General features: G+C 35.5%; 1 protein-coding gene across 3 annotated transcripts in view; it reads left to right on the top strand.

Annotated features, from left to right (window-relative positions):
• Positions 1-27,239, top strand: part of ARHGAP44 (Rho GTPase activating protein 44) — a 191,803-nt gene that overhangs the window by 27,927 nt on the left and 136,637 nt on the right. For 2 of the 3 annotated variants that reach the window (XM_072645033.1, XM_072645029.1), the window contains exons 2-5: positions 17,648-17,687; positions 21,040-21,144; positions 23,310-23,386; positions 24,917-25,028. In XM_072645033.1, the coding sequence (XP_072501134.1) occupies positions 17,648-17,687; positions 21,040-21,144; positions 23,310-23,386; positions 24,917-25,028 (334 nt within the window). The remainder of the gene's footprint in view (positions 1-17,647; positions 17,688-21,039; positions 21,145-23,309; positions 23,387-24,916; positions 25,029-27,239) is intronic. The other variant, XM_072645032.1, reaches the window with a different exon arrangement.

The following is a 27,239-nucleotide window of genomic DNA, read 5'->3' as shown; positions in this document are numbered from 1 at the left end:
ATCCTGGTGAATATCTGGTCACTGGATTCAGATGGCTTAGGAATAGAAGTGAGGCTGGTGACCTGAACAAGCGTCCCTCACTCAAAACAAAGTCAAGTGCAAGTCATGTCATCATTTCTCTGATGGCATGGTCTTCTTTGGCAACAAAGGACAAAAACACACACACACACACACACACACACACGCACATTTAATAGGAATGTATATGTAGAACCTATATAAGATTGTACGCTGTTTCAGGGAGGGAGTGAGGAGGGAGAGAGAACGAGGGGGAGGGAGGGCAAAATAATCTGAGATATATGGAAGTGATTGTTGACCACTGAAAGCAAATTAAATAATTTAATAAAAAAACCAAAACAAATAAACCTGACTGTTTTGACTGAAAAAAAAAAAAAAAGAATGCTTGAAAGCCCTCTATTTCATTGAAGTTCCTTTTTTTTTGCCTGAAGTATTATACTCAGTTTTGCTGGGTAGGTAATTCTTGGTTTTAAGTCTAGTTCCTTTGACCTCTGGAATATCATATTCCAAGCCCTTTGATTCTTTAAGGTAGAAGCTGCTTGATCTTGTGTTATCCCGATTCTGTTTCTACCATTGTTTCTTTCTGGCTTCCTGTGATATTTTATCCTTGATCTGGGAGCTCTGGAATTTGGCTACAATATTCCTAGAAGTTTTCCTTTTGGGATCTCTTTCAGGGGGGTGATTGATAGATTCTTTCAATATCTATTTTATCCTCTGTTTCTAACATATTCAGGCAGTTTTCCTTCATGATTTCCTGAAAGATAATGTCTAGACTGTTTTTTTTATTATGGCTTTCAGGTAGTCCAGTAATTTATAAATTATCTCTACTGGATCTATTTTCCAGGTCAGTTTTTCCAATGAGATATTTCACACTGTCTACTATTTTTTCATTCCTTTTGTTTTGTTTTGTAATTTCTTGATTTTTCATAAAGTCACTGGTTTCAGTCTGCTTCATTCTCTTCTTTTTTTTTTATTTTTTAATTTTTTTTATTTTTTAATGTTTAACAATCACTGCCATACAATTGTGATTTTATTCCCCCCACCTTCCCCCCACTACCCCCCTCCCTCCCCATGACTGCATACAATTCTGTATAGATTCTACATATACTTTCCTGTTGGGTATATTTTCATTATAGTCATGCTATGTAGTCAGACTAAGATAAATGAAAGAAATCGTATAACAAATCAGAACATGATACACAAACACATACACATACACAAACATGATCTGCTACATTTTGTGAGTGACTTCCATATTTCTCTCTCTGAGTGTGGAAGGCATTTTGCCTTGAGAACCACCTTGGGGATTTTTTTTTTTTATAAGAAGTTTTTGCGTTATTACAAAAATCCAAGTCTACCAGAAAAAACTCTCACACACTGTGGTCGTTGCTGTGCACAAAGTTCTCCTGGTTCTGCTCCTTTCACTCAGCATCAGGTCATATAAGTCCTTCCAGGCCTCTCTGAAGTCTTCTTGTTCATCATCTCTTATGGCACAATAGTACTCCGTTACATTCATATACCATAATTTATTCAACCATTCCCCAATTGATGGACATCCCCTTGACTTCCAGTTTTTGGCAACTACATAGAGTGCTGCTATAAATATTTTTGTACATGTGGGACCCTTTCCCATTTTTATGATCTCTTGGGGATATAGTCCTAGTAGCGATATTGCTGGGTCAAAGGGTATGCACATTTTTGTAGCCCTTTGGGCATAGTTCCAAATTGCTCTCCAGAATGGTTGGATGCGCTCACAGCTCCACCAACAATGAATTAGTGTTTCAACTCTCCCACATCCTCTCCAGCATTTATCATTTTCTCCCTGTGCAGCACAGCCAGGGCTAGGCTCCACTCCTCTCAGCATCCTGTGGGATAGACCTTTCCTATTGGCCTTCCAGGTTACCTTTGGCTGGCAATCTCTTTCACTCTGATGTTCTGTGGCTTCTGCTGCTCTAGAATTTGTTGAGTCATTTTTACAGGTATTTTGTGGGCTGTGGGGGAAGCGCTAGAGTATATGTGTCTTTCTATTCTGCCATCTTGGCTCCACCCCCCCCCCAAAGGTATTATTTTCTTCAGCATTTTTTGAGTCTCCTTTAGTAAGCTATTGACCTGCTTTTCATGATTTCCTTCATTGCTCTCATTTCTCTTCCCAATTTTTCCTCTACTTCTCTCACTTCATTTTCAAAATCCATTTTTCAGCTCTTCCATGACCTGAGACCAATTCATATTTTTCTTGGTGACTTTGGATGTAGGAGCTTTGACTTCGTTGTCTTCTTCTGTTTGTATTTCTTGGTCTTCCCTGTCACCAAAGTAAGATTCTATAGTCTGATTGTTTTTCCTGTTTTTGCTCACTTGACCCAGCCATTTACTTGACTTTTGAGCTCTTTGTCAAGATATTTCTCTGCTTCTAGAGGGGGTGGGGAGTGTATTGTCTGCTGCTAGGTATCCCCACAGTCTCTGGGCCTAGAGCTCCAGAAACAGCTGCTGCCACTGTCCTTGCTGCTGCTGCAGTGGCTGTGATCAGAATTCATTCTTGCTTTTTGCTCATGATGTTTGCCTATTTCCTGGCTTTTAAAGTTGAACCCTCCTGCTGGAGAGTAGGAACACTGACTCAAGCTTCTTTGTCTGAAGTCCAGAGGCCTGATTGCTGGTTTTGTGGGCTAGAGCCACAGGTGCTGGCAGCTGGACCCTGTATGGGCCTGTTGCTGAGTTGAGGTGGTGATGTCTGGCATGTGCTGAGGGCTGATGGGGTTTTTCTGTGTTTCCCTGGGGCTTCCCTGAAGCATGAGGAGGTCTGGCTGCTGGAGGCCACTTGCCCTCCTGGGGCTGTGCTGAAGCATGGAGAGGTCCAGCTGTTGGAGGATGCATGCCTTTCCAGGCCTGCACTAGTGGTCATGATAATTCTCTTAGGTGCCTGTGCTAATGCATGTGGACGGGTCCTGGTGTTGGTGTTTGCCTGCTCCACCACACCGGGGGCCCAGCATCTCCCACTGGTTTACTGATATGGGACTTGCTGTTGGCTTCCTGGGATGCTTCCTGTCCTGGAATGTGCTCCCCTTTTACCCACATGACATGGACATTCCTTGCTGATTCTCCAAGATTCCCAGGCTAAAAGACTGTTCTGCTTCATCTTTCTGGTAACTCCACTGTTCTAGAATTTTTCCTGGGGCACTAGTTTTTGCTTTTTTAGAGGTCAGTATGGGAAAGTGACAGCAATTCACTGTTTACTCCACCATCTTGGCTCCTGGAAGTCTTCTAAAATAGGGAACTTTCAGTCCTTCCTGATAAAAATTTTTTCTGAAATAGAGACCTTCAATCTTGAAATAGAAGACTCAAGAGAAACATAAAAAGATAAAGAGGAAAGAAAAAGAAAAAACATTCAATAAGGTTAATCTGTTTACATGGGAAGATACCTGTAACTATTGAGAAGGGTACCTTTATTATATTTATTACATTACATATTTAAAAGGGGTATACATAGAGAGAAGATGTCAGTATATAAGTTGACTTTGATGTGATAATTAAAAAATTAATTAAGGGGTGAAAGAGGAAAGAAGGGGGCAGAAAATAGTAAATTACATCACATGAAGAGGTACAAAGACTTATTATATTAGAGTAGAGGAAAAGAAGGGAGGGAGGTGAGCATTGTTTGAATCTTACTCTCATTGGATTTGGCTCAAAGAGGTAATAAAATACACACTGAGTTGGGTATAGATATCTGTCATACAGTATAGGAAGTTGGAGGGGAAATTGAAAAGAAAAGGTGGGGGGGCTGATATAATGGAGGACAGATTGAGGGATGTAGTACTCAAAAGCATAACACTGGAGAGGAGGGAAGAAAGGAGAGAGAAAAGCATAAACAGGGGAGAAAATAGGATGGAGAGAAAGATACACTAATCATAATTTGAATGTGAATGAGATGAACTCTCCCATAAACAAAAGTGGGTAGCAGAGTGGATTAAAAACCATAATCCTCCAATATGTTGTTTAGAAGAAACATATTTGAAACAGAGAGATATATACAGAGTAAAGGTAAAAGGCTGTGGCAGAATATATTATGCTTAAGCAGAAGTAAAAAAAAAAAGGCAGGGGTAGCAATCCTAATCTCAGAGAAAGCAAAAGCAAAAAATAGATCTAATTAAAAGAGATAAGGAAGGAAACTATTTTCTGTTTAAAGGTGCCATAGACAATGAAATACTATCAGCACTAAACATATGTACCAAGTGGTATAGCATCCAAAGTCTTAGAGGAGGAGTTAAGTGAACTACAGGAAGAAACAGACAGCAAAACTATACTAATGGGGGACCTCAAACTCCCTCTCACAGCACTAGATAAATCTAACCACAAAATAAACAAGAACAAAGTGAATAGAATTTTAGAAAAGTTAGATATGATAGACCTATGGAGAAAACTGAATGGGGATGTAAAGGAATATACCTTTTTCTCAGCAATATATGGCACCTACACAAAAATTTGCCATGTACTAGGGCAGGCCTATACAACCTGTGGCAGACTGTGACCACAACAAAGGATTGTCAGTGGCCTGCAATAAAAACATAGAGGATATTTTCGTCTATATTTTTTGCTGTGTGCCCAAAATCCTTTGGTGGACCACGTTGTTCCGATGTGTACTAGGACATAAAAAACTCAAAATCCAGTGCAGAAAGACTGAAATATTAAATGCATCCTTTTCACATCATGATGCAATAAAAATTACATGTAATAAAGGGCTGTAGAAATTAATTGGAAAGGAAATAATCTAATCCTAAAGAATGAGTGGGTCAAACAACAAATCAAAGAAGTAATCAATAGCTTCATCCAAGATAATGACAATGAGATAGTATATGAAAATTTATGGCATTGTGCCAAAGCATCTCTTGGGGGAATTCTATATGTCTAAATGCTTACATGAATGAAATAGAGAAAGAGGATAGCAGTGAATTTGGACATACAGCTAAAAAGCCAGAAAAAGAAAAAAAATAAAACCTCTAATTAAATACAAAATTAAAAATTCTGAAAATCAAATCAAAGATGAATAAAACTGAAATTAAGAAAACTATTGAATAAATGAATAAAGCTAAGAGCTGGTTTTGTGGGGGGAAAATGAAATAAGTTTTTGGTTAATTTGATTAAAAGGGAAGAAACCCAAAATACTAGCATCAAAAATGAAAAGGAAGAATTCACCGCCAATGAAGAGGAAATTAAAATAATAATTAGGAGCTATTTTGCTCAACTGTATGCCAATAAATCTGACAATCTAAGTGAAGTGGATGAATATTTTAGAAAATATAAATTGCCTGGATTAACAGAATAGTAGGAAATTAAATAAATAACCCTGTTTCAGAAAAAGAAGTTGACCAAGCTATCAATGAATTCCCTAAGAACAAATTGCCAGGGCCAAATGAATTTACAAGCGAGTTCTACCAAACATTTAAAGAACATAATTATTTCAATACTATATAAACTGTTTGGAAAAAAAACTGGCAAAGAAGGGGCCCTACCAAATTCTGTTCATGATACACATATGATATTTATTCCTAAACCAGAAAGAGCCAAAACAGAGGAAGGAAATTTTAGACCAGTTTCCTTAATGATTATTGACGCAAAACATTTTAAATAAAATGTTAGCAAAGAGATTACAGCAAATTATCATGAGCACAATACATGATGACCAGGTGGGATTTATGGGAGGAATGCAGGGCTGATTCATTTTTAGGAAAATTGCATAAATGATTGTATCAATAACAAAATTATCAGAAATCATATGATTATCTCAATACATGCAGAAAAAGTTTTTTACAAAATGTAACACCCATTCCTACTAAAAAGCACTTGAAAGCATAGGAATCAATGGAGTTTTCCTTAAAATGAGATGTAGCATCTATCTAAAACCATCAGCATGCATTACATGTAATGGGGATAAATTAGAAGCATTTCTAATAAGATAGGAGGCAAAACAAGAATGTCCATTTTCACTGTTTCACATAACCACTGTTATTCAACACTACTAAAATGTTAGCTTTTGTAATAAGAGAAGAAAAAGAAATTGAAAGAATTAGAATAGGCAAAGAAGAAACAAAGTTATCACTCTTTGAAGATGATATGTTGATCCTAGAATTACAATTAAACATGTAGAATTCCCGCTAAGAAATGCTTTGGCACCATTCCATAAATTTTCATATATTGTCTCATTGTCATTCTCCTGGATGAAATTATTGATTATTTCTCTGATTTGTTGTTTGACCCACTCATTCTTTTAGGATTAGAAAACCCCAGAGATTCAACTGAAACACTAAATAATTAACAACTTTTGCAAAGTGGTAGGATATAAAATAAACCCTTATAAATCATTGACATTTCTGTATACTACCAACAAAGCCCTACAGCAGGAGGGTAGAAAGAGAAATTCCATTTAAAATAACTGTCAGCAATATAAAATATTTGGGAGTCTACCTGCTAAGACAAACCCAGGAACTGCATGAACACAATTGCAAAAGTCTTTTCACACAGATTAAGTCAGATCTAAATAGTTGGAAAAACTTCACTAGCTCATAGGTAGGCTGAGTAAATATAATAAAAATGACAATCCTGCCTAAATTAACTTACTAATTCAGTGCCATACCAATCAAACTACCAAAAATTATTTTATAGAGCTAGAAAAAATATTTTAAAAATTCATCTGGAAGAACAAAATGTCCAAAATATCAGAGGAATTAATGCAGAGAAATGCAAGGAAAGATGGCTTAGCCATTCACGAACTCAAATTGTATAATAACGCAACAATCTTTAAACTACTTGATCCTGGCTAAGAAATAGAGTGTGTTTCATTGGAATAAGTTAGCTACATGAGACACAGTAGTCAATAACTATAGTAATCTGCCATTTGAAAAACCCTGACTCTCCAGTTTCTGGAATAAGAATTCACTATTTGGCAAAAATCACTGGGAAAACAAAAATATTTTGGCAGAAATTAAGCATAGACCAACTTCTTATACCATATACAAAGATAAAGTCAAAATGGGTACACAATTTAGACAATAAAGGGCTACACTATAGGCAGATTAGGAGATCAAGGGATGCTTTGCTTGTCAGATTTTTGGAGAAGGGAGGAATTTATTACCAAACAAGAAATAGAGAACATTATGAAATGCAAAATGAATGATTTTGATTACATTAAATTGAAAAAGTTTTGCACAGAGCCAATGCAACCAAGAGATTAGAAAGGAAGTAGAAAGATGGGAAATAATTTTTACAGCCAGTCTCTGAAAAAAGACTCATTTCTAAAATATATAGAGAATAGAGTCAAATTTATAAGAATACAAGTCCTTCCCCATTTGATAAATGGTCAAAGGATACAAACAGGCAGTTTTCAGGGGAAGAAATTAAATTTATCTATCATCATATGAAAAAATACTCTAAATCACTATTGATTAAAGTCAAAACAACTCTGAGGTATCACATCATACCTATCAGACTGAGTAACATGACAAAATGGGAAAATGATGAATGTTGCAGAAGATGTGGAGATTTTGGAACACTAATTCATTGTTGGTGTAGCTATGAGCTGATCTAACCATTCTGGAGAGCAGTTTAAAACTATGTCCAAAGGGCTATAAAACTGTGCATATCCTTTGATCCAGCAATACCACTACTGAGTCTACTAAGAGATCATAAAAAAGGGAAAAAGGTGCACATGAACAAAAACATTTATAGTTGTTCTTTTTGTGGTGGTCAAGAATTGGAAATTGAGAGGATGCCCATCAATTAGGGAATGACTGAACAAGTTGTGTTACATGAATGTAATGAAACACTATTATTCCATAAGGAATGATGAAAAGGCAGATTTCAGAAAAATATTGCAACTATATGAACTAATGCTGAGTGAAGTGAGCAGAACCAGGAGAACATTGTACACACTAACAGCAACATTCTGTGATGTCCTACTTAGATAGACTTAGCACTTCTCAGCAATGCAATGATCTAAGACAATTCTGAAGACATATGATGAAAATGCTATTCACATCCAGAGAAATAACTTGGTAGTCTGAAAGCAGATTGAAGCACATTATTTTATTTTTTGTCTGTTTTTTCTTTCTTCTGGTTTTTCTTTTTGTTCTGATTCTTCTTTCACAGTCTGAGTAATATGAATTGCAAGACATCTTGGATGGTGAGGAGGGATGGGAGTGGAAAATGAAGGGAGGAAGGAAATTTTAGAACTCAAAATCTTAGAAAATTGAATTTTGAAATCTAAAAAATTAATTTAAAAAATAAAATATTTCGAAACTGAAAAAAGAAAGTCTATTTCATTTAATGTCCATCTCCTCACCTGAAAGATTATATTCACTTTTGCTGAGTAGGTGATTCTTGGTCTTAATCCCAGGTCCTTTGACCTCTGGCATATCATATTCCAAGCACTGTGATCCCTTAGTGTAGAAGCTGCTAAATCCTGTGTTATCCTGATTGTGTTTCCAGAATACTTGAATTGTTTCTTTTTTGCTGCTTGTAATATTTTCTCCTTGACTTGGGAACTCTGGAATTTGGCCACAGTATTCCCATGAGTTTTCCTTTTGTTATCTCTTTTAGGAGGTGATCAGGAGGTGATTCTTTCCATTTCATTTTACCCTCTGGTTCTAGAATATCAGGGTGGTTTTCCTTGATAGTTTCTTGAAAGATGACATCTAGGCTCTTTTTAAAATTGTGGTTTTCAGATAGACCAATAATTCCTAAATTATCTCTCCTGGATCTGTTTTCCAGGTCACTTGTTTTTCCAATGAGGTGTTTTACATTTGTTTCTATTTTTTCATTTTTTAAAAATTTTATTTGACTGATTCTTGATGTCTCATACAGTCATTAACTTCCATTTAACCAATTCTAATTTCTAAGGAATTGTTTTCTTAAGTTAGTTTTTGTACCTTCTTTTCCATTTGGCCAATTCTTTTTAAGGAGTTATTTTCTTCAGTGGAGAAGTCAGTTGTATTTTTTGAAGAATTGTTTCCTATAGTCAATTTTTCTACTTCCTTTTCCAAGTTGTTGACTCTCTCGCATACCTCTCATTTCTTTCCCCAACTTTTCTTCTACCTCTCTTATTTGACTTTTAAAATCCTTCTTGAGTTCTTCCAAAATTGTTTTTTTTTTTTGGACTTGAGACCAATTCATATTCCCTTTTGAGGTTTCAGATGCAGGTGTATTGAATCACTGAAGAGAAGAACTCTATGAAAAGTAGAACTGGTCAAATGGAAAAGCTTCCCGGGCTAGGGACCAGGGTCCTGGTTACTGTTTTTCTGTGCTAGAGCCATAGCTGTTTGCAGCTAGAGGCTGTAGGGGTCTGGCAGCTTACCTGGTGCTGAGTTAGGGTCTTAGTGGTGGTGTCAAGCATGTGCTGAGGCCAGGTGGGATTTTTCTGTGTTTCCCTGAGCCTAAACTGAAACATGTGGAGGTCTGGCTATTGGAGGCTTCCTGTGTGCCCTCAGTTGCACTGAAGCATGTGAAGGTCCAGCCACTGGAGGATGCCTGCCTCCTCAGGGCTGCACTGAAGCACATGAAGGTCCTACCACTGCACATTACCTGCCCACTCAGGACTGCTCCAGCACACAGGGAAGTCCAGCTGATGAAGGATACCTGCCTGCTATGGACTTTACTGTAGCCTAAGAGGTCCATCTGCTAGCAGATTCCCACCTACCTATAACTGTGCTGAACCATGGGGTAGTCCAGCCCTTTGAGGATGCTTGCCTGCCCTCAACTGAACTGAAATATGGGGAGGGTGGGCCACTGGCAGACACCTGCCCTCCCTGTCCTCCTCCCCACCCACCAGTTGAAGCACATTGTTCAAGCTGGAGTCTGCCTGTTCCCCTGGCTATGCTAAGACATTTGTGGATCCTGCTGTTGGCTCTTCCACACTGGGGCTCATAATCTCTGTTTGGTTTGCTGAGGTGGGACATGCTGCTGGCTTGTTAGGATACTTCCTTACTTCCTTTCCTGGAATGTATTCCCCTTTCACCCAAGTGAGACAGTCTTTTCTTGCTGATCCTTCCAAGTTTCTTGGGTTAAAAGACTGCTCCACCCTGTCTTTCAGCTGGTTCCACTGTTCCAAGATTTTTCTTGGGACACTATTTTCTGGTTGTTCAGAGGTCAAAATGGGAGGATGACAGTGATTCACTGTTTATTCCACCATCTTGGCTCCCAGATCTCCCCTCACAAGTGAATTCTACCAAATGTGTAAGGAATAATTTATTCCCAAGCTACATAAAGGATAAAAAAGTAAAAAAGATATTTCTTCTTTGACCAAAAAAAGTGATATTTTCACCTGATCAAGGGAGAGCCCCCAAAAAAAGAAGAGAAAAGAAATTATAAACCAATTTCCCTGATGAATAGTAATGTAGAAATTTTAAATTATATACCAAGAAGGAGATGACAACGATATATCAGAAAGATCATACACTATTACCAGGTGAGATTTATTCCAGGAATATAAGACTAGTTCAATATTATGAAAACTAGAAGCATAATTGATCATATCAATAATGAAAAAGATCAATAATATGATTCTTTCAATGGACACAGAAAGATATTTTGACAAAATACAGCATCCATTCCTTTTATCCTTTAGAAAACATAAATATATCTATCTAAAATGAAGAGTAAGAACTATATGGATTGGGGATTCCATTCCATTAAGTTCCTTCCTTCCATTAGGATCAGAGGTAAATCAGGATGTCCATTATCATCATTATTAAATATTAAACTGGAACTGCTAGCTATAGCAATAAAACAAGAAAAAGAAATCAAAGATAAAAGAATGGGTAATGAGGAAACCAAACCATCAGTTGTTGCAAATGATATAACATTATTCTTAGAGAACCCTAAAATCAACCAAAAGACTAAGCAAAACAATAAACTTCAGCAAAATTGCAAGATGTAAAACAAATGCACATAATCCATGGGTATTTCTATATATTACCAACATAATCCACAGGAAGTGATAGAAAAAGAAATTCCATTTAAAATAATTACAGACAGCAAAAAATACAAAAGGGTTTACCTGCCAGGGCATACGGCAGAACTATATGAATACAATTATAAAACATTTTTATATACACATTAAAAAAGTGATCTAAATAATTGGAGAAATATTAATTACTCATGGATAGGCCAAACGTATATAATAAAAATGACATTAACTGAATTTATTTCTTTATCCAATGACATACAAATCAAGCTAACAAAGAATTATTTTGCAAAGCTGAAAAAATATCAAAATTTATCTGGAGTAGCAAAAGGTCATGAATATCAAGGCAATCAATAAAAAAAGAGAAGGTAGGTGGTCTAGCAGTATGAGATCTCAAACTATGATATAAAGCTATAATCATCAACACAACTTTGTACTAGATAAGAAATAAAGTGTTTGATCAATGGAATATATTAGGTGCTATACATATGCATACATATGTAAATGACTATAGTATTGTATTGTTTGATAAACCCAAAGATACCAGCTTTTGGTTCAAGAACTCAGTATCTGACAAAAAAAAAAAACTGCTGAGAAAACTGGAAAGGAGTCTGGCAAGATCTGGATGTAGAGTGATATCTCACATCATATACCAAGAGAATTTCAAAATGGGTACATGATATGACATAAACAAATAATATAAACAAAATAGTGGAGCATGGAAGAAATTATACCTATCAAATAGGGGGAGAGTTCATGATCAATCAAAAGATAGAGAGATTCACCAAAGGTAAAGTGGATAATTTTTATTACATAAATTTTTTAAAGCATTGTGGAAACAATGCAGTCAAAATTAAAGGAAAAGCAGGAAAGTGGGGAAAAAATCTTTTAAAATGTGTCTGATAAAAAATATCTTTTCTAAAATAGGTACCTGAATCAAATTTATTTTTTAAAGTTCTAATAAAAATTAAAAATAATAACTATTGCCCACAATCAGTGACCCAATAAAATTTAGAAAAAATGTTTTAAATAGATATTGCTATACTGAATACTCACAACCTCCAAATAATTTGAAATGAAAAACTCTCAAAATACATATATCTGTTCAAATAAATATAAAATCCTTATTTTCCTGTCTATTACTGGAGTTTTATCAAAGATGTGGATGAAAGTCTACAACAGATAAGCTTGCATCCCAATATTTTCTTTTAATTACAAACTTTTCTTATTCACTAACTCACTAGTTTAACGAATACTAACCTTGAAACAGTAGCAGGATACCAATATTACAGGACCATTTCTAAGTTTCATCAAGTATAATAATGATAAGTAAAATTATAATAATAACAGCCGTGGGCATTTGTATAGTGCTTTAAAGCTTGCAAAGTGTTTTTCTCATGTTACCTCATTTGCTCCTCACAACAACTCCATGAGACAGGTACTTGAGGTACCTTCTCTCAATTTTACAGATGAAGGAAATGAGGTTCACAGGGGTTAAGTGAGTTGTCCCATGTCATACAAGTAGTTAATATCAAAGATGCTATTTGAACCTAGGTTTTTCTGATCCCAAATCTAGCAGTCTATTCCCTTCACCACACTTCTCCCAAATCTTCATGAATTCTGATACATCTGTTATTAGTTACCCTTCTCAGCTTTGTGTTATGTGCAGATTTGATAAGCATACCTTTACACCTTAATTGAGAATTGAATAATAAAGAGATGGCTTGAGTGATACCCTGAAAACATGAAATGTGAAATGACTTGGCATAAGGCTTCCAGTATATTGAAATAGACATGAACAAGAATTCCACAGGTTGAAAAAGAATGTTATACTTCAGACTTGACTCGAATAAATCTGGTGACTCAGATTCAAGATTAGAATGAGATGGGACTCATAGACTGTGTAACAGTTAACAAAAGGAATTTTACTGAGCTACAGCATGGAAAGATTATGCAGCAAGTATACAGCACTGATTTAGGTAGAATTAGCCTCTCTCCATCTATATATGTCTAGTCTGCCATCTATAGTGATTTTTACAGGCAGTAGTAATCTGTCAAATCTGAGACACTCCACTTCTTGTGGAGTCTCTTTTATGCCCCATTGTGCTGTCATGCCCCTCTCAGGTGAGTAGAGCCCAACTCTAACTTTAAAAGAACCTAACCATAAAATCTACTATGGTAAGAGGGAAGCTCAAGACACAAACTCAAAATAAGAAAGTGAAGTGAAATCATCTACATGCAAAGCCTCAAAGAAAAACACAGATTAGACAAAAGCTCAACTAGAAGAGCTAAAGAAAGAGATTTTTAAAAAGCAAAAAAAGAATTATTTTAAAACTCAAGAGGACTAGAGAGGAAAAATAGAAAAAATTGATAGCAATGCAAAAAAACTATGAAATGGCACAAAAATAGTTTTTAAAATTCCTACTTAGAAAGAAAAATTGGCTGGATGGTAAAAGATACAAAATATCACTGAAGAAAATAATTCCTTAAAAATCAGAATTGGACACATGAAAGATAAAGCCTCCATGAAACATTAAGAAACAATAAAACAGAGTCAAAGGAATGAAACAAAATGGAAGACAATGTGAAAAATAACATCAGGAAAACAGTTGACCTAGAAAATCGACCAAGAAGAAATAATAAAAGAATTGTTGGATTTTACATAAACCATGAGCATGAAAATGAGTTCAGACGTTGTATTTCAAGAAATATCTTAGGACCAGAGGACAAAATAGAAATGAAAAGAATCCACTGATTTACTTCCTGAGAGAGAGCTCAAAATGGAAATTCCTAGACATGTTATAGTAAAATTCCAAGAGAAGGAGAAAATACTGAAAGTGGCCAGAAAGAGACTATTCAAATACCATTGAGCTATAAGATTTAGCAGCTACCATGATAAAGAAATGGTGAACTTGGAATATATTTTGGAAGGCATAAGAGCTCGGATTACCACCAAGAATAGCCTACCCAACCAAACTGAGTATAATCCTTCAGAGAGAAAAAAAAATGTATATTTAATGAAATAGAGAACTTTCAAGTTTTCCAGATGAAAATACCGAAGCTAAATATAAAATCTGGCTTTCAGACACAAGACTCAATAGAAGCATAAGAAGATAAACATGATAGAGTAATCATAAGGGTCTTAATATGTTTAAACTATTTACATTCCTATATGGGAATATGATACATGTAACTCAAGAACTTTATCACCATAAAAGGAATTAGAAGGAGTATGCATAGACAGAGGCATGAGTGTGAGTCATATATGTTGAGATCATCTCAGGAAAAAAACTAAAGAGATTTATGATGAAAAAGGATGCACTGAGAGAAAAAGAGAGATGATTCTCTCACATGAAGAAGGAATTCAAGGAAGAACTTTCATAGTGGAGGGGAAAATGAGAGGAAATCTCACTGTCACTGGAATGGATTCAAATAGGTATGAATCTGTGTGTATGTGTGTGTGTGTGTGTGTGTGTGTGTGTGTGTGTGTGTGTGTGTGTAGGAATCTTTCCAAATGGAAGTAAAAGAGGAAGGGGATAAGTTAAAAGGGTAGAGTAATAAGAGGAAGGGTAGATTAATGGAGGCAGTGGTCAGAAGCAAAACAGACTTTTCAAGAGAAACAGGCTAAAAATAGAAAGAGAAATGGAAGAAAAAAGGATGGACAGAAACACATAGTTAATAATTTTGACTGTGAATCTGAATGGAATGAACTCACACATAAAACAGAAGTGGATAGCAGAACAGAGTAGAAACTATAATCCAACAATATATTGTTTACAAGAAACACACTTGTAACAGAAAAACATATATACAATTAAAACAAGGGTTGAAGCAGAATCTATTATGCTTCAGTTGAGGTAAAAAAAAAGCAGGGGTATCAATCATGATCTCAGACAAAGTAAAGCAAAATTAGACCTAAATAAATGAGGTAATCAAGGGAATTGCTTTTTGTTAAAAAGTACCATAGACAATGAAGAAATATCATTACTAAAAGTACATGCACCAAATGGTATAGCATCTAAATACTTAAAGAAAAAGTTAAATGAATTAACAGGAAGAAATAACCAAGACTATACTAGTGGGGGGACGTCATTTACACCCTCTCAAAACTAGGTAAACCTAACCATAAAATAAATAAGTTAAGGAGATGAATAGAATTTTAGAAAAATATTAGATATGATGGAGATCTGAAGAAAATGAAATTATAATAGAAAGGAAATGACCCAGTAATACCACTACTATATTCCAAATAAATACATAGGAAAAATACTGGTATGTACAGAAATATTTATAGCAACTCTCTTTTTAGTGGTAAAGAATTGGACATTGAGGGGATGCCTGTCAATTAGAGAATGACTGAACAAGTCATGATATATGAATGTGATGGATTATTATTGTGCTATAAGAAATGATGAAGAGGATGGTTTTAGAAAAACCTGGGTAGATTTATATGAACTGATGGAAAGTGAAGTGATCATAACTAGGAGACCACTGCATACAGTAACAGCAATATTATAGTGATGAGCAACTGTGAAATATCAATACAGTGATCAAGAGAAGTCCAAAAGACTTATGGCAAAAACTATTATTCTCCAGGGAGAAAACTGATGATGTCTGAGTGCAGATAGAGGCATATTTTTCACTTTCTTTGTGTTTCTTGGTTTTTTGCATTGTGGATAATATGGAAATGTTGGTGTGATGTCATTTGTGTAATTTGTATCATTTTTTGCCTTCTCAATGTTTTGGGGAGAGACTGGATGGAGGGAGACGTTCTGGAACAAAAATGATATTAAAAATAAAAGAGAAAGCTGGGAAACTATTTTTACAGCAAGTGTTTTGATAAAGGTCTCATTTCTCAAAAATATAGAGAGCTGTCAAATTACAAGGATACAAATCATTCCCCAATTGACAAATAGACAAAGAATATGAAGAGGCAGTTTTCAGATGAAAAAATCAAAGCTATGTATAGTCATGAAAAAAATGCTCTAAATCACTATTGATTCGAGAAATACAAATTAAAACAACACTGAGGTACCACTTCACACTTACCAGATTAGCTAATATGAAAGAAAAGGGAAATGATAAATGTTAGAGAAGATGTGGGAAAATTGGGACTCTAATGTATGACACACAACTTGAAGTTGAACTATGCCCAGATGGTAATCAAACTGTGCATACTAGGTCCTTATCCCAAAGAGGTCATGAAAAAGGGAAAAGAACTCACATGTGCAAATGTATTTATAGTAGCTCTCTTTTTTTGGTGGCAAAGAATTGGAAATTGAGAGAATGCTCATCAGTTGGGGAATGACTGAGCAAGCTGTATATGAATGGAATGGAATGCTGTTGTGTTTTAAAAAATGACTAGCAGGCAGATTTCAGAAAAATCTGGAAGGACTACATGAATGGATACAAAGTGAAATGAGCAGAATCAGGAGAAGATTGTACACTGTAACAGTACACATAATGTACACATTATGCAATGATCAACTATGATTGGCTTAGTTCTTCTCAGCAATACAAAGATCCCAGATAATTCCAAAAGACTCGTGGTGGAAAATTCTATCCACATCCAGAAAAAGGACTGATTGGAATCTGAAAGCAGATCAAAGCATACTATTTTCACTTCATTTTTTCATATTTTTTCCCTTTGTTCTATTTCTTTTTTCACAGGATACTAATATGGAAATGTGTTTTACATGATTGCACATACATAACCTATATCAAATTGTTTACTGTCTTAGGGAAGTAGGAGGAATGAAGAAAATTTGGAATTCAAAATTTTATAAAAAGTGAAAGTTAAAAATTGTCTTTACACGTAATTGGAAAAATAAAGTACTGTTAAAAATAAAGAAGAAAAGAAATAGATTTTAAAAGAATGTAACTAGATTTCAAAAAGAAAGATGGTTTGTAATATTTGATAGTTATATAAATTAAAAGTCTTTAGAGCAAATTCTGTCTCGAATGCTTACTAGTAGTCTGACAGTAGACAAGTCACTTATCATCTCTGAGCTTCAGCCAGTCTTCAAAACCTGTAAAGATGAATTTTAGTCTTGTGGAGGAAGTTCCGACCCTAATGGAATCACATGTCTTTGACACATTGAATAAGTTCCCTTTTCTTCCTTTATTGTCACTGCAGTTGGTCAGGCCTTGACTTTATGCTCTTTCAGTATTCAGATGCTTAGCAAGCATCTTCTGAGTGTGATTCTCCAGTGTGGGAATTTTCTGTCCAATAATTCTGAATGTTTAATGTTCAGCTGGAAGGGGGTCTATAGTCTTGAAAAACTGCTTTGTTCTCTTAAAGTCAGAAATTTCTTCTCATTGCTGCTGTTTCCTTATTTCTAATCTGGGGAATGTAATTAATATGGTTTTAATTTCTCAACTGATACTTCTCTCTCTCTCTCTCTCTCTCTCTCTCTCTCTCTCTCTCTCTCTCTCTCTCTCTCTCTCTCTCTCTCTCTCTCCCTCTCTCTCTCTCTGTCTATCTCTCTCACTCTCTCTCTGTCCCTCTCTGTCTCTCTATCTCTCTCTGTCTGTCTCTGTCTCTGTCTCTCTGTCTCTCTCTCTGTCTCTCTCTGTCTCTCTCTGTCTCTCTCTCTCTCTCTCTCTCTCTCTCTCTCTCTCTCTCTCTCTCTCTCTCTCTCTCTCTCTCTCTCTCTCTCTCTCTTTCTTTCTGTCTCTCTCTAGGGCAGAAAAGACCGAAGTTCTAAATGAAGACCTTCTTCAGGTAAGGTAGTTTTTTACTTAACTACCTTAATTCAACACGATTCAACATTTCTGTCCTTCCCCCTCACCATTGACACTTCAAATATTTCTCATAGAAATGTTACTTAAAGTTAGTCATTATTATCATTATTTCTGAATTACTTGGCTACATAGACTTTAAGCTAGAAAGGACTTTAAAGATTATTGATCCAGTAGTCTGCCATCAAATAGGTAGAGTGTTATCATCTTTATTTTATAAGTGAAGTATCTGTGGCTTTTATAAAAGAACTATCTGTGGGATTTAGTGACTTAAACATGTTATTTTCATGCTTGAAATAATAGTGTTATAGAAATTAAAGTCTGAAGTGACTTTCGAGATCACAGACTTGGAGTTGGTTGTTAGGTTAACCCATACCTGAACAAAAAACAATTCTACAGCATCTCTCTAAAATGGTCATCTAGACTATACTTGAAGACTTCTAGTTAGGGACAGTTATAATATGTTCCAAAGTATGCCATTCCCTCTTTGTATAGTTCTAACTGTTAGGAGTTTTTTCTTCTTAACTGATTGTGTGGAGTGTCTCCACTCATAGTGTAATACCCCACTGTCATGGAGAGTGTGTAGAGATCACTCTCTGGGATGCTTCTTTCACTTCAACCTGGTCTCATACTGACAGGTCCCAGAATAAGACCAGCAACATGAAATTACAATCTTGATTCTCTCAGGGTCTTAGATGTTACTCCCTTGTGGAGGAATTCATTTCCCTCTATTAAAAATTTTAGCTTCCAGTCTCCCACTAATATACTTCTGTTCACAAACCAACAACTCACATGATGACATTTTAAAATCTTAACCATAGCCATTTACTTAGCAATAGAGAAAAAGAAATAACATCATATTCATATTAAAGCAAATATAGGATTAATAAATACTTCAGATCCAAATATAAACCTGAGTCACAATCTCCTACCAATGCATTTAGTAGGAGGTGCATTTGGGTGGAAAAGTATGCAAATATAGAAATCTTCCAAGGACATACGAGTGAGTAAAAAACAATGTGCCCTGGGTAACTCACAACTCTGAAACCGTAAAGTTCAGTGTTATCTTTCCGTCTTTAGAAATGTCAACAAAAGTTCCTCGATGAACATAGCTTCTCTGTTGAACAGATACTTCTGCTGCAACACTGAGCCATATTGTGCTAGGTGATAGCTGACTGGGCAAGATGTCTCAGCCAAACTTGTCGTCTCCCTGGTGACAACTGGCTCCTTCCCTACTGGCTATAAAAATCCCTGTGTCTCCTTTATCCTTTAAAAAGCCTTCACTAGATCCATGCCAGCATGTCTTTCCTCCCCTTCTCAGCTATGCCTTGAGAAAACCATCTCCACTTGGTACTGCTACTTGCTTTCTTCTCTTGCTCTCTTATAGTTTTCTGCAATTTGGCTTACAGCTTCATCATTTCTCAGAAATTGCTGTCTCTAAAGTTACCAGTGATTTCTTAATTGCCCGGTCTTATTGCCTCTTCTCAAGCCTTATCTTTTTTTACTTCTGTGTAGTATTTGACACTATTTATAACTTTCTTTTCTTGGACATTGTCTTCTTGGGTTTCTGTGATTATGCTGTCCTTTGGCTATCCTCCTACCTATCAGTTGCTTCTTCCCTATCTTATTTGCTCGATCTTTATGTCAAGTCAACAAGCATTTATTGCCACCTACTATGTTCTAGGCCATAGGGTGAGGGACCTAGGGTGAGGAACCTGAGGTCTGTAGGCCACGTGTGGCCCTCTAAGTCCTCAAGTACAGCCCTTTGACTGAATCCAAACTTTATAGAACAAATCCTTTCATATAGGGGATTTGTTCTGTGAAGTTTGGATTCAAAGGGCCACACTCAAGGATTTAGGGGGCCACATGTGGCCTTGAGGACGTAGGTTCCCCACCTCTGTTATAGGCCTTGCGCTAAGCACTGGGGATACAAAGGTCAAAACAGAAGACACTCACAATCTAATTGTTATGGGAGATGGGGAAAATGCAACCTATAAACTACGTACAAACAAGATATATATATATATATCGATATATATATATATATATATCTTATATATGATAAATTATAGATAACCTCATAGGAAAGGCATTGACATTATTTTTCCCCCACATTCTGCTTTCTTCTTCATTTCCAAATTTCTGTCCATGGCAGTTGATATCAATAGATCTTTCCAATCACCTAGGTTCATATTATTGTCATTCTTGACTATTCTCTTGGCTTACCTCATATATCTAATCCATTGCCAAATCTGGTACTTTTAAGTCACCTTCTCTACTTTCACACAACCACTATCCTAGTTCAGATCCTCATCACCTTTCCCCTGTACTATATCAATAACCTTCAGATTAGCTATCAACACTCAGCTGCCAAATTGATTTTCCTAAAGTGTAGATATGATCATGTCACTCAACTTTTCCTCCTGCCCAAAAAGGATAGGAATTTCTTGATGATAGTTTTAGTTTTATCTTTTTATCTCCAGAATCTAGCAGAGTAATTGACATTTAGCAGACCCTTGACAAACACTTGTTTCATTGATTCTCTCAAAACTGATTTTTGTCTTGCATAATACTTTGTGCATGTTTTATATACTTAAAATATTCTGGCTTTGTATTATGGTCATTTGTATATCCTACCTATTAGACTGTGAGCTCAGTGAGGCCAAGGATGATATTTATTTATTTTTAGTACCTAGTATAATACCTTGCAAATTTTTGGCATTTAATAAATGTTTAATAAACTAAGTCAAAGTAATTTGCAACATAGCTAATAAATAGTAGGCAATAGATTCTTATACCCAATTTGACTCCCAATTCATTGTTTTTTCTATGCTCCTCCTCTTATTTAAAAACAATTTTAAAATAAATGTTTGAAGTAGTTTTAGAATAAGGGATAAATTATACAAAAAGGTTTATGGGCAAAAGAGTAGTATGTTATATATGAGGTCAGATATGGTCACTAAATGCAGTGTTTTTAATAAATTATTTTTCTTTGTTATAAAGGAGAATTAAATCTGGGAGGTATACGTATGAGACACATTTTATGTCAGGAAATGATTCTAATATCAAAATAAAAGGCATTAATGACATATACTTTAAAGGAGGAGTGGTTGGGAAGTAAGTTGTAATGATAAAAAAACCTGAAGCTAGAATCACTCCTTCTTGTTTCTCTTTTAAGTTTTAGGTCTTTCCTCCATTTAACTCAGTAGATCCTTTACTCTGGAGAAATAAGAGCCAAGAAGATCCCCAAATAGGAAAAATTGACTTCAGACCTTTAACCTCACCAACTTCACCCACCTGATATTACCCATTAAAAAAATTTTTTTTGCCTGTAGGTGGAGAAGCGTTTAGAGCTGGTGAAACAAGTATCACATAGCACTCACAAGAAATTGACTGCCTGTCTCCAAGGACAACAAGGGGTAGAAGCTGACAAAAGATCAGTAAGTGACCTATTTCTAAGAATAAATTGAATTTTAGCTTCTAAGACTATGTCAGTAAGCTCCTGATTTATTTCAGGAAGATTATTAGGCTCTTATCTTTTTCAAACCACATAAATTTGTCTCTTACAAAGTTCATTACCCTATTTTTGTAGGATTATCATTCCATTCGTATCCCCATGTCCCTTAGTGTGATGTGTCTGATGTGTAATTTCTACCTTTCCTTTCCCTTACCAGTAACTACTTGGTTCTTTACCTCCACAAAGAAAATGAAAGAAGAGTTTTAAAAAGTAGTAATAACAACAACAGTGTCACTTATTTAAAGAATTATGACTATATCATTTACAAGATTATACCTTTAGTAGCTGCTGTTGCTATCCTACTGTTGTCTCAGTCCTGTGTCTGAGGATTCCATTTACACATAACATCTAAAGGGAAGTGTATGTTAATATTGAGAAAAATGGTTGAATACTGGGCAGACATTTATCTGGAAGAACACTGGTATATGTAGAGTGAGAGCTCACTCAAGCACATACATACACTCACTACATATATATATATATATACATATACATATACATATGTATATATGTATATATATGTGGAGAGGATTTTTTTGTATTTATGAAAATCTGTATGGTTTCTTCAGTGACTGAGTCTGCTGTGTCCATCAAGTGACTTGTCTTTTAGTATTTTGTTGCATGTTTATGCCTGACCAGAGTGAGAATAAATGTTATGACTAAAGTTATCAACTGAGAACAACAGACCAATCAGCTGAGAGAGACCTAGCTACCCTGATCAATACAATGATCCATGGCAGTTCCAAAGAACTCATGATGAAAAATGTCATCCATCATCAGAGAGAAAATTGATGAACTATGAATTCAGGTTCAGCATACTATCTTTCGATTTGTTTTTCTTGATTTTTTTCACAACATGAAAAATGTGGAAGTGTTTTGCATGTGTAATAGGTGTCATATTTCTTGCCTTCTCTATTGAGCAGGAAAGGGCTGGACGAAGGAAGACAATTTGGAACTGAAAATGAAAATTCCAAAAGTAAAGTTATGTGTCAGGAGATAGAAGACTTTTTTTGAACTACACAGATATAAACTGATCAAGGACTTCTCTTTATTCATTTTAGGATTTTTAAAAACCTTTATGAAGAGTTTTCACAAATTTTCAGAACGAAAAAAATGTAGTGATTGTTACTTGTTGTGTACCATTGTCTAGTCAGTAAATACATAGAAGGAACAGTACAGAAAGAGTGCTAATTTCATGAGGCTAATTCACAGGAAGGAGCTCAGGTAAAGGAGGGGAAGGAAACAAGTAAGTGCCTACTATATGCTAAGGTACTCTGTTGAGCACTTTACAAATATTATCTTATTTGATCCTCTTAACAACCATTTGAGGTAAATATTGTTATTATTCCCATTTTTCAGTGAGGAAATTCATGCAAAGGTTACGTGAGGTGCCTAGCATCACACAGCTAATGTGTGGCTGAAATTAAGGCCTTTTTGATACCAGGCTTCCTTTCTATCTGCTTCACTAAACAGCAACTTTTTGACAGCAGATGGTTGTTCTGTTATCACGGTTGGCCTACTGATGGAGAATACCCATGGTAGTTGGTAACCTCTTTTATAGCTTTTCCTACTCCACAAATATTTTCCTAGGGATAAAGGAAGATCTGGAGTTGCAAAACAATTCCTTCTCAAATCTTGGCTTTTTCATCAACCCATTTTTCATAAGGGCATTCAATAGTACTTACCTAACATGCAGGAGGGGTAATTTATTTATTTGTTCTTCAAAATTGCGCCTTTGTCCTTTGTGCATCCCCGTCACCATTATGCTACTTGTCTTTTTCACAAACTCTTTTTCTCTGCTTTTTCCTCTGAAATACAACATTTATCTTTATGTATATTTCAGGGTGATTGGTTTACTTTGGGTTTTGTAGGGGAAGAGTAGGGTGGTGATATTACTGTTTTAATTTTCTGAGCCAATGCAACATCTTTTTAATGATGATTTTGCACATTCAACTTATTGTTTCAGTATGGAATTTTTTCTCTATCAGTAATAGAAACTTCTGGGTAGTTTTTGAGATCTTGCAGTTTTGCTCTAGTGAATACAGCTTTGGGAACACTTCTCACACCAAACTTTTATTTATTTTTCAGAAAAAGTTGCCTTTGACAGCACTGGCTCAGTGTTTAATGGAAGGATCAGCCATCTTGGGGGATGAAACACTCCTAGGGTAAGGTGACATTCTACTCAAGTCCATGCCAAGTCAATAGGGAAGTCCTGAAACTCTATTAAGCATGTTCTATCAATGGTACTTCTTATGTCCTTGAACTTAACCATAGCATAGCAAAGTTCATTGAACAGCTTCCTCAGAAGTAAAACTCAAGAATACTTGTGAGGGAAGGAGGTAATTAAAGTGAATGTGGCCCATTTGAAGATTGGGCTATGGAAGAGGCTGTCTAATACCTGGCAAATGAACCCTTTCTGTGACTATAGGATATGCTATATTTTGTAGGCCATGCAATTCAACACACAATAATAAATGACTATTATTTTTAAGGTGTTGAGGCATATAAAGACAAAACAGAAAAATAGTCCCTGCCCTTACAGAGATTAAATTCACCAGGGTGAGGGGGTAGAAGGTAGAGGGGGAAGAAATGAGTTGACTAATCCCAATCTAGATAATAGGTTTCATTATACTATTTAACCAACTCTTAATATATGCAGAAAAAACCTTAGGTACTAAAAGGGTAGACATTCAAGTATGTTTCTAATATAGAAGAACTTGAATTTACGGTACGTTTGAGCTTTAAAAGATTAAATAAGCTTCAATTCTACAGTCTACATATATTAAAAATCATATGTTCCTTTTAACTTTGCATCCTGTGAATTTTTTTAAGTTGAATGCATCAAAACTTGTGTCCCTAAAAGTAGTACTTTATTTACAAATACATATTGAGGCAGCAAAGGATATTTGCATTAAATATAAATTTTTAAATCTTTTTGACCACCAATTATTTATCACCTCCATAGGTTACTTAAAGGCTGAAATATTTGGAGATATATTCTTTCACTTAGAAATCATTGGAATTAGTAAAATAGAATAAAATAAGTCCTATTTGGAGAACCATTTTCAAGTGTATTTTCCATTTTGAAATATTATTTCACATTTCTAAAAATACTTTAAAATTTACAGACTATTTTTCTCACAAGCCCATAAAGATATAAGTGAGAGAATTTGTATCCCCGCTACACAGAAATAGATACTGAAGCTTAGATTGTTTGACTTGCTCATGGTTACACAGCTAACAGGTGCTGGAGGTAGGCCATCATGCATCTTATCTTTTGGCTTGGCTTTCTTAGCCTCAACAAAAGAGTTTTTTGTTCTAGAACTTGAGGTGGAAGAGGACAGCTCTTCTCTCTTGTATACAGGCAAAAAGAGGAATATGACTGTTTGGTGCATGTTTATTCAGAAGATGTTAGGGCATCTGTCTTTGCCTCCTTAATTCTAGTCACATAGTAGGCCACACTTTCCCCCACTCCCAATATGGGTTGATTTGCTTTGATTCTAGAAGTGAAAGGGAAAGAGTGAATCAGGAAGTGTGATCTCCAGAAAAAGCAAAGTTTTTTGGTGATCTCCAGAAAAATTTTTGGTTATTCATTCCAATGAAGATTTATGCAGCTGAGGTAATGAGCATTCTGGAGTGTTGTCCCTTTCTGTTGACCCTATACTTATTTTGGTTTTGGTTGCGGTTTTTTGCAGGAAGATGCTGAAACTATGTGGTGAAACAGAGGACAAACTAGCCCAGGAGCTTATCCATTTTGAATTACAAGTAGAGAGGGATGTGATTGAGCCACTGTTTGTACTGGCAGAGGTAAGGAACAGGGAGTAAATGGATGCAGTATATATGAGTGGGAGTGAAATAGGCTTGCATTTGAGAACCTCTGCTTCAGAAGTATCCTTACTTCCCCTTTCATCTTTATAGCTTGCCTCCTGACACCAGTACTACAGAAAAATGAATATATTTTTCATGTATGATTTGCCATGCCAAACTTTATTTTTTTAATAGTGATAGTTTGTATTCAGGCAATGAAACATAAAAATATTAGTACTTATTGCAATAATTTCATTTGTGCTAGTATAATTCTGACAAATATTTACCTGATATATAAAAGGGAAACTATTATACATAAAAAAATATTTATGTAGATGATCATTACATATATGATGCAGTCCTGGCAGGAGTCAAGCAGCTTTTACTCCTCCCTGTGGGAGGGTAATCAGTCACTTTCTGTATGGCCATCACAGGGGTACAGCAGAAAGAGATGTGCCTTTAGGATGATCACTTATTGGAACATGTTACTATATATAGAAATCTACTGGCAATGCACTCATGCTGACAGCAACACTGGGGAACATACTGGCACTTCAAGAATTAAAAAGGGCATCTGGATTCTACCACAAGGCAGAGAAGACTCCAGGTTAGATTTAGTTAAGACTTGAGGTTTGGCTTAGAGTTCCAGTTTTTATGTCTACAAGACCATTTGAATTATTGATTAAATATAGAAGATTATGGTTACTAGCCTGGGAGCTCCATGAGGGCAGGAACTATCTCAACTTTAAATCTTCCCCAGCACCAACACAAACTTAATGTTCGTCAAACTGAGTTAATGATTTGACTGGTGGAGAACTTGTTTAGAATGAATTCTACATGCCACTTCAGGCAGAAGGCAATACGGTCTTTAATAGCTCTAAAAATAAAGAACAATTCAAAATGTAAGGATGGCATGCCAAACTTTAGAATATGAAATGATGACTACTCAACTAACAAGTAGATCAGTGTCTGCTAAATAGAAGCCATGAAGCCTTATATGACAGATATACAAATTATTTGCCTTCCCTTCACTTTGCAAAAGCTCTAACTTTCCCACCTGGGGACTTTAGTATCAGGATAAATCTTCTCTATTTGCCTATACCCCAACTACCACTGCCTTCTAAGAAAGGGAAAGGCAGGGAAGAAAGGAAGTAAAGGGAAGGGGAAGGAAGAGAAGAAAGTGAAAGGGAAGGAGAGGAGAGAAATGGAAAAAAGTAAAAGGAAAGGAAAGAAAAAGGAAGGGAAGGGAAGAGAAAAGAAAAGAAGAAGGGAACGAAAGAGAAAAGAGGAAAGGAGAGGGAAAATCATGGCTTTAAACCCTTAAAATAAATCATAATAAATCTTCCTCTCTGTATAACCCCTCCTTCCTCTGTGCCCCACCTTCAGTTTCTCTGTACAGCCTGGTGATTTGTCTGGTGCAGGTAAATGAGTAAATGTTTATTTGTATGTTTGAAAATAAAGAAAATATATTTAGCATAATGACTGGGAATTCCTCACCCAGAGATTAAATAGCATATACTTTTTGGATAGCTGAAAGGGTACTTGGTCTTAGATCATAGTACTAAGTAAACCCAAAGTATATTGCCAATGCCTTATTCTTGATTTCACATCATGCCTGATAGTGAATCCTTTGTATTTAGTGACAATTGCCTTAGATATTTTTTAACATTGTATTAGATATTTTTGAAAAGATGAATAAGTGCTCCATTGTTTGCTTGCTTCTTTAATTTCTCAAATCTTTAGGATTTTACTTATATTGAATTATCCATCTCTAATTGTAATTGTTCCATTGCTTTTCTGCATAGATGAGTATTACATTGTGTAAAGACACTCATCTCAACTTTTGGCTATTGAAATGGAAATATATTTTCTGTTTCCTTAGGATTGGTGTTAAATTTTTAAAGTTCATTTTACTTTCTGATTCTCACTCCCTATTCCATGTCTGCTGGGCCTAGAAATAAATCCTACTGCAGAAGAATCATTGATTTTAAATTGTTCTAAAAGGAAAAAATATAATAAAAAAAACCCCATATGACAAACAAGAATGACTTGTACAAAAATACTAATTTTAGAGTTTCTCTAAAAGGAAAAAAAAGTCCCATGCAACAAAAAAGAATAACTTTATTAGTTTTTTAAGCATAAGAAAGTGTTCATCTTTTAAGAAATGTATATTTTGCTTTAAAAACCATTGTATGTTTTACTTCAAAAAGC

The sequence above is a fragment of the Notamacropus eugenii genome, chromosome 2 (assembly GCF_028372415.1).
Source record: "Notamacropus eugenii isolate mMacEug1 chromosome 2, mMacEug1.pri_v2, whole genome shotgun sequence".
In the NCBI taxonomy this organism is placed as follows: Eukaryota; Metazoa; Chordata; class Mammalia; order Diprotodontia; family Macropodidae; genus Notamacropus; species Notamacropus eugenii.
Note: the sequence above shows the minus strand (reverse complement) of the source record. Positions and strands in the feature narration are given on the sequence as shown.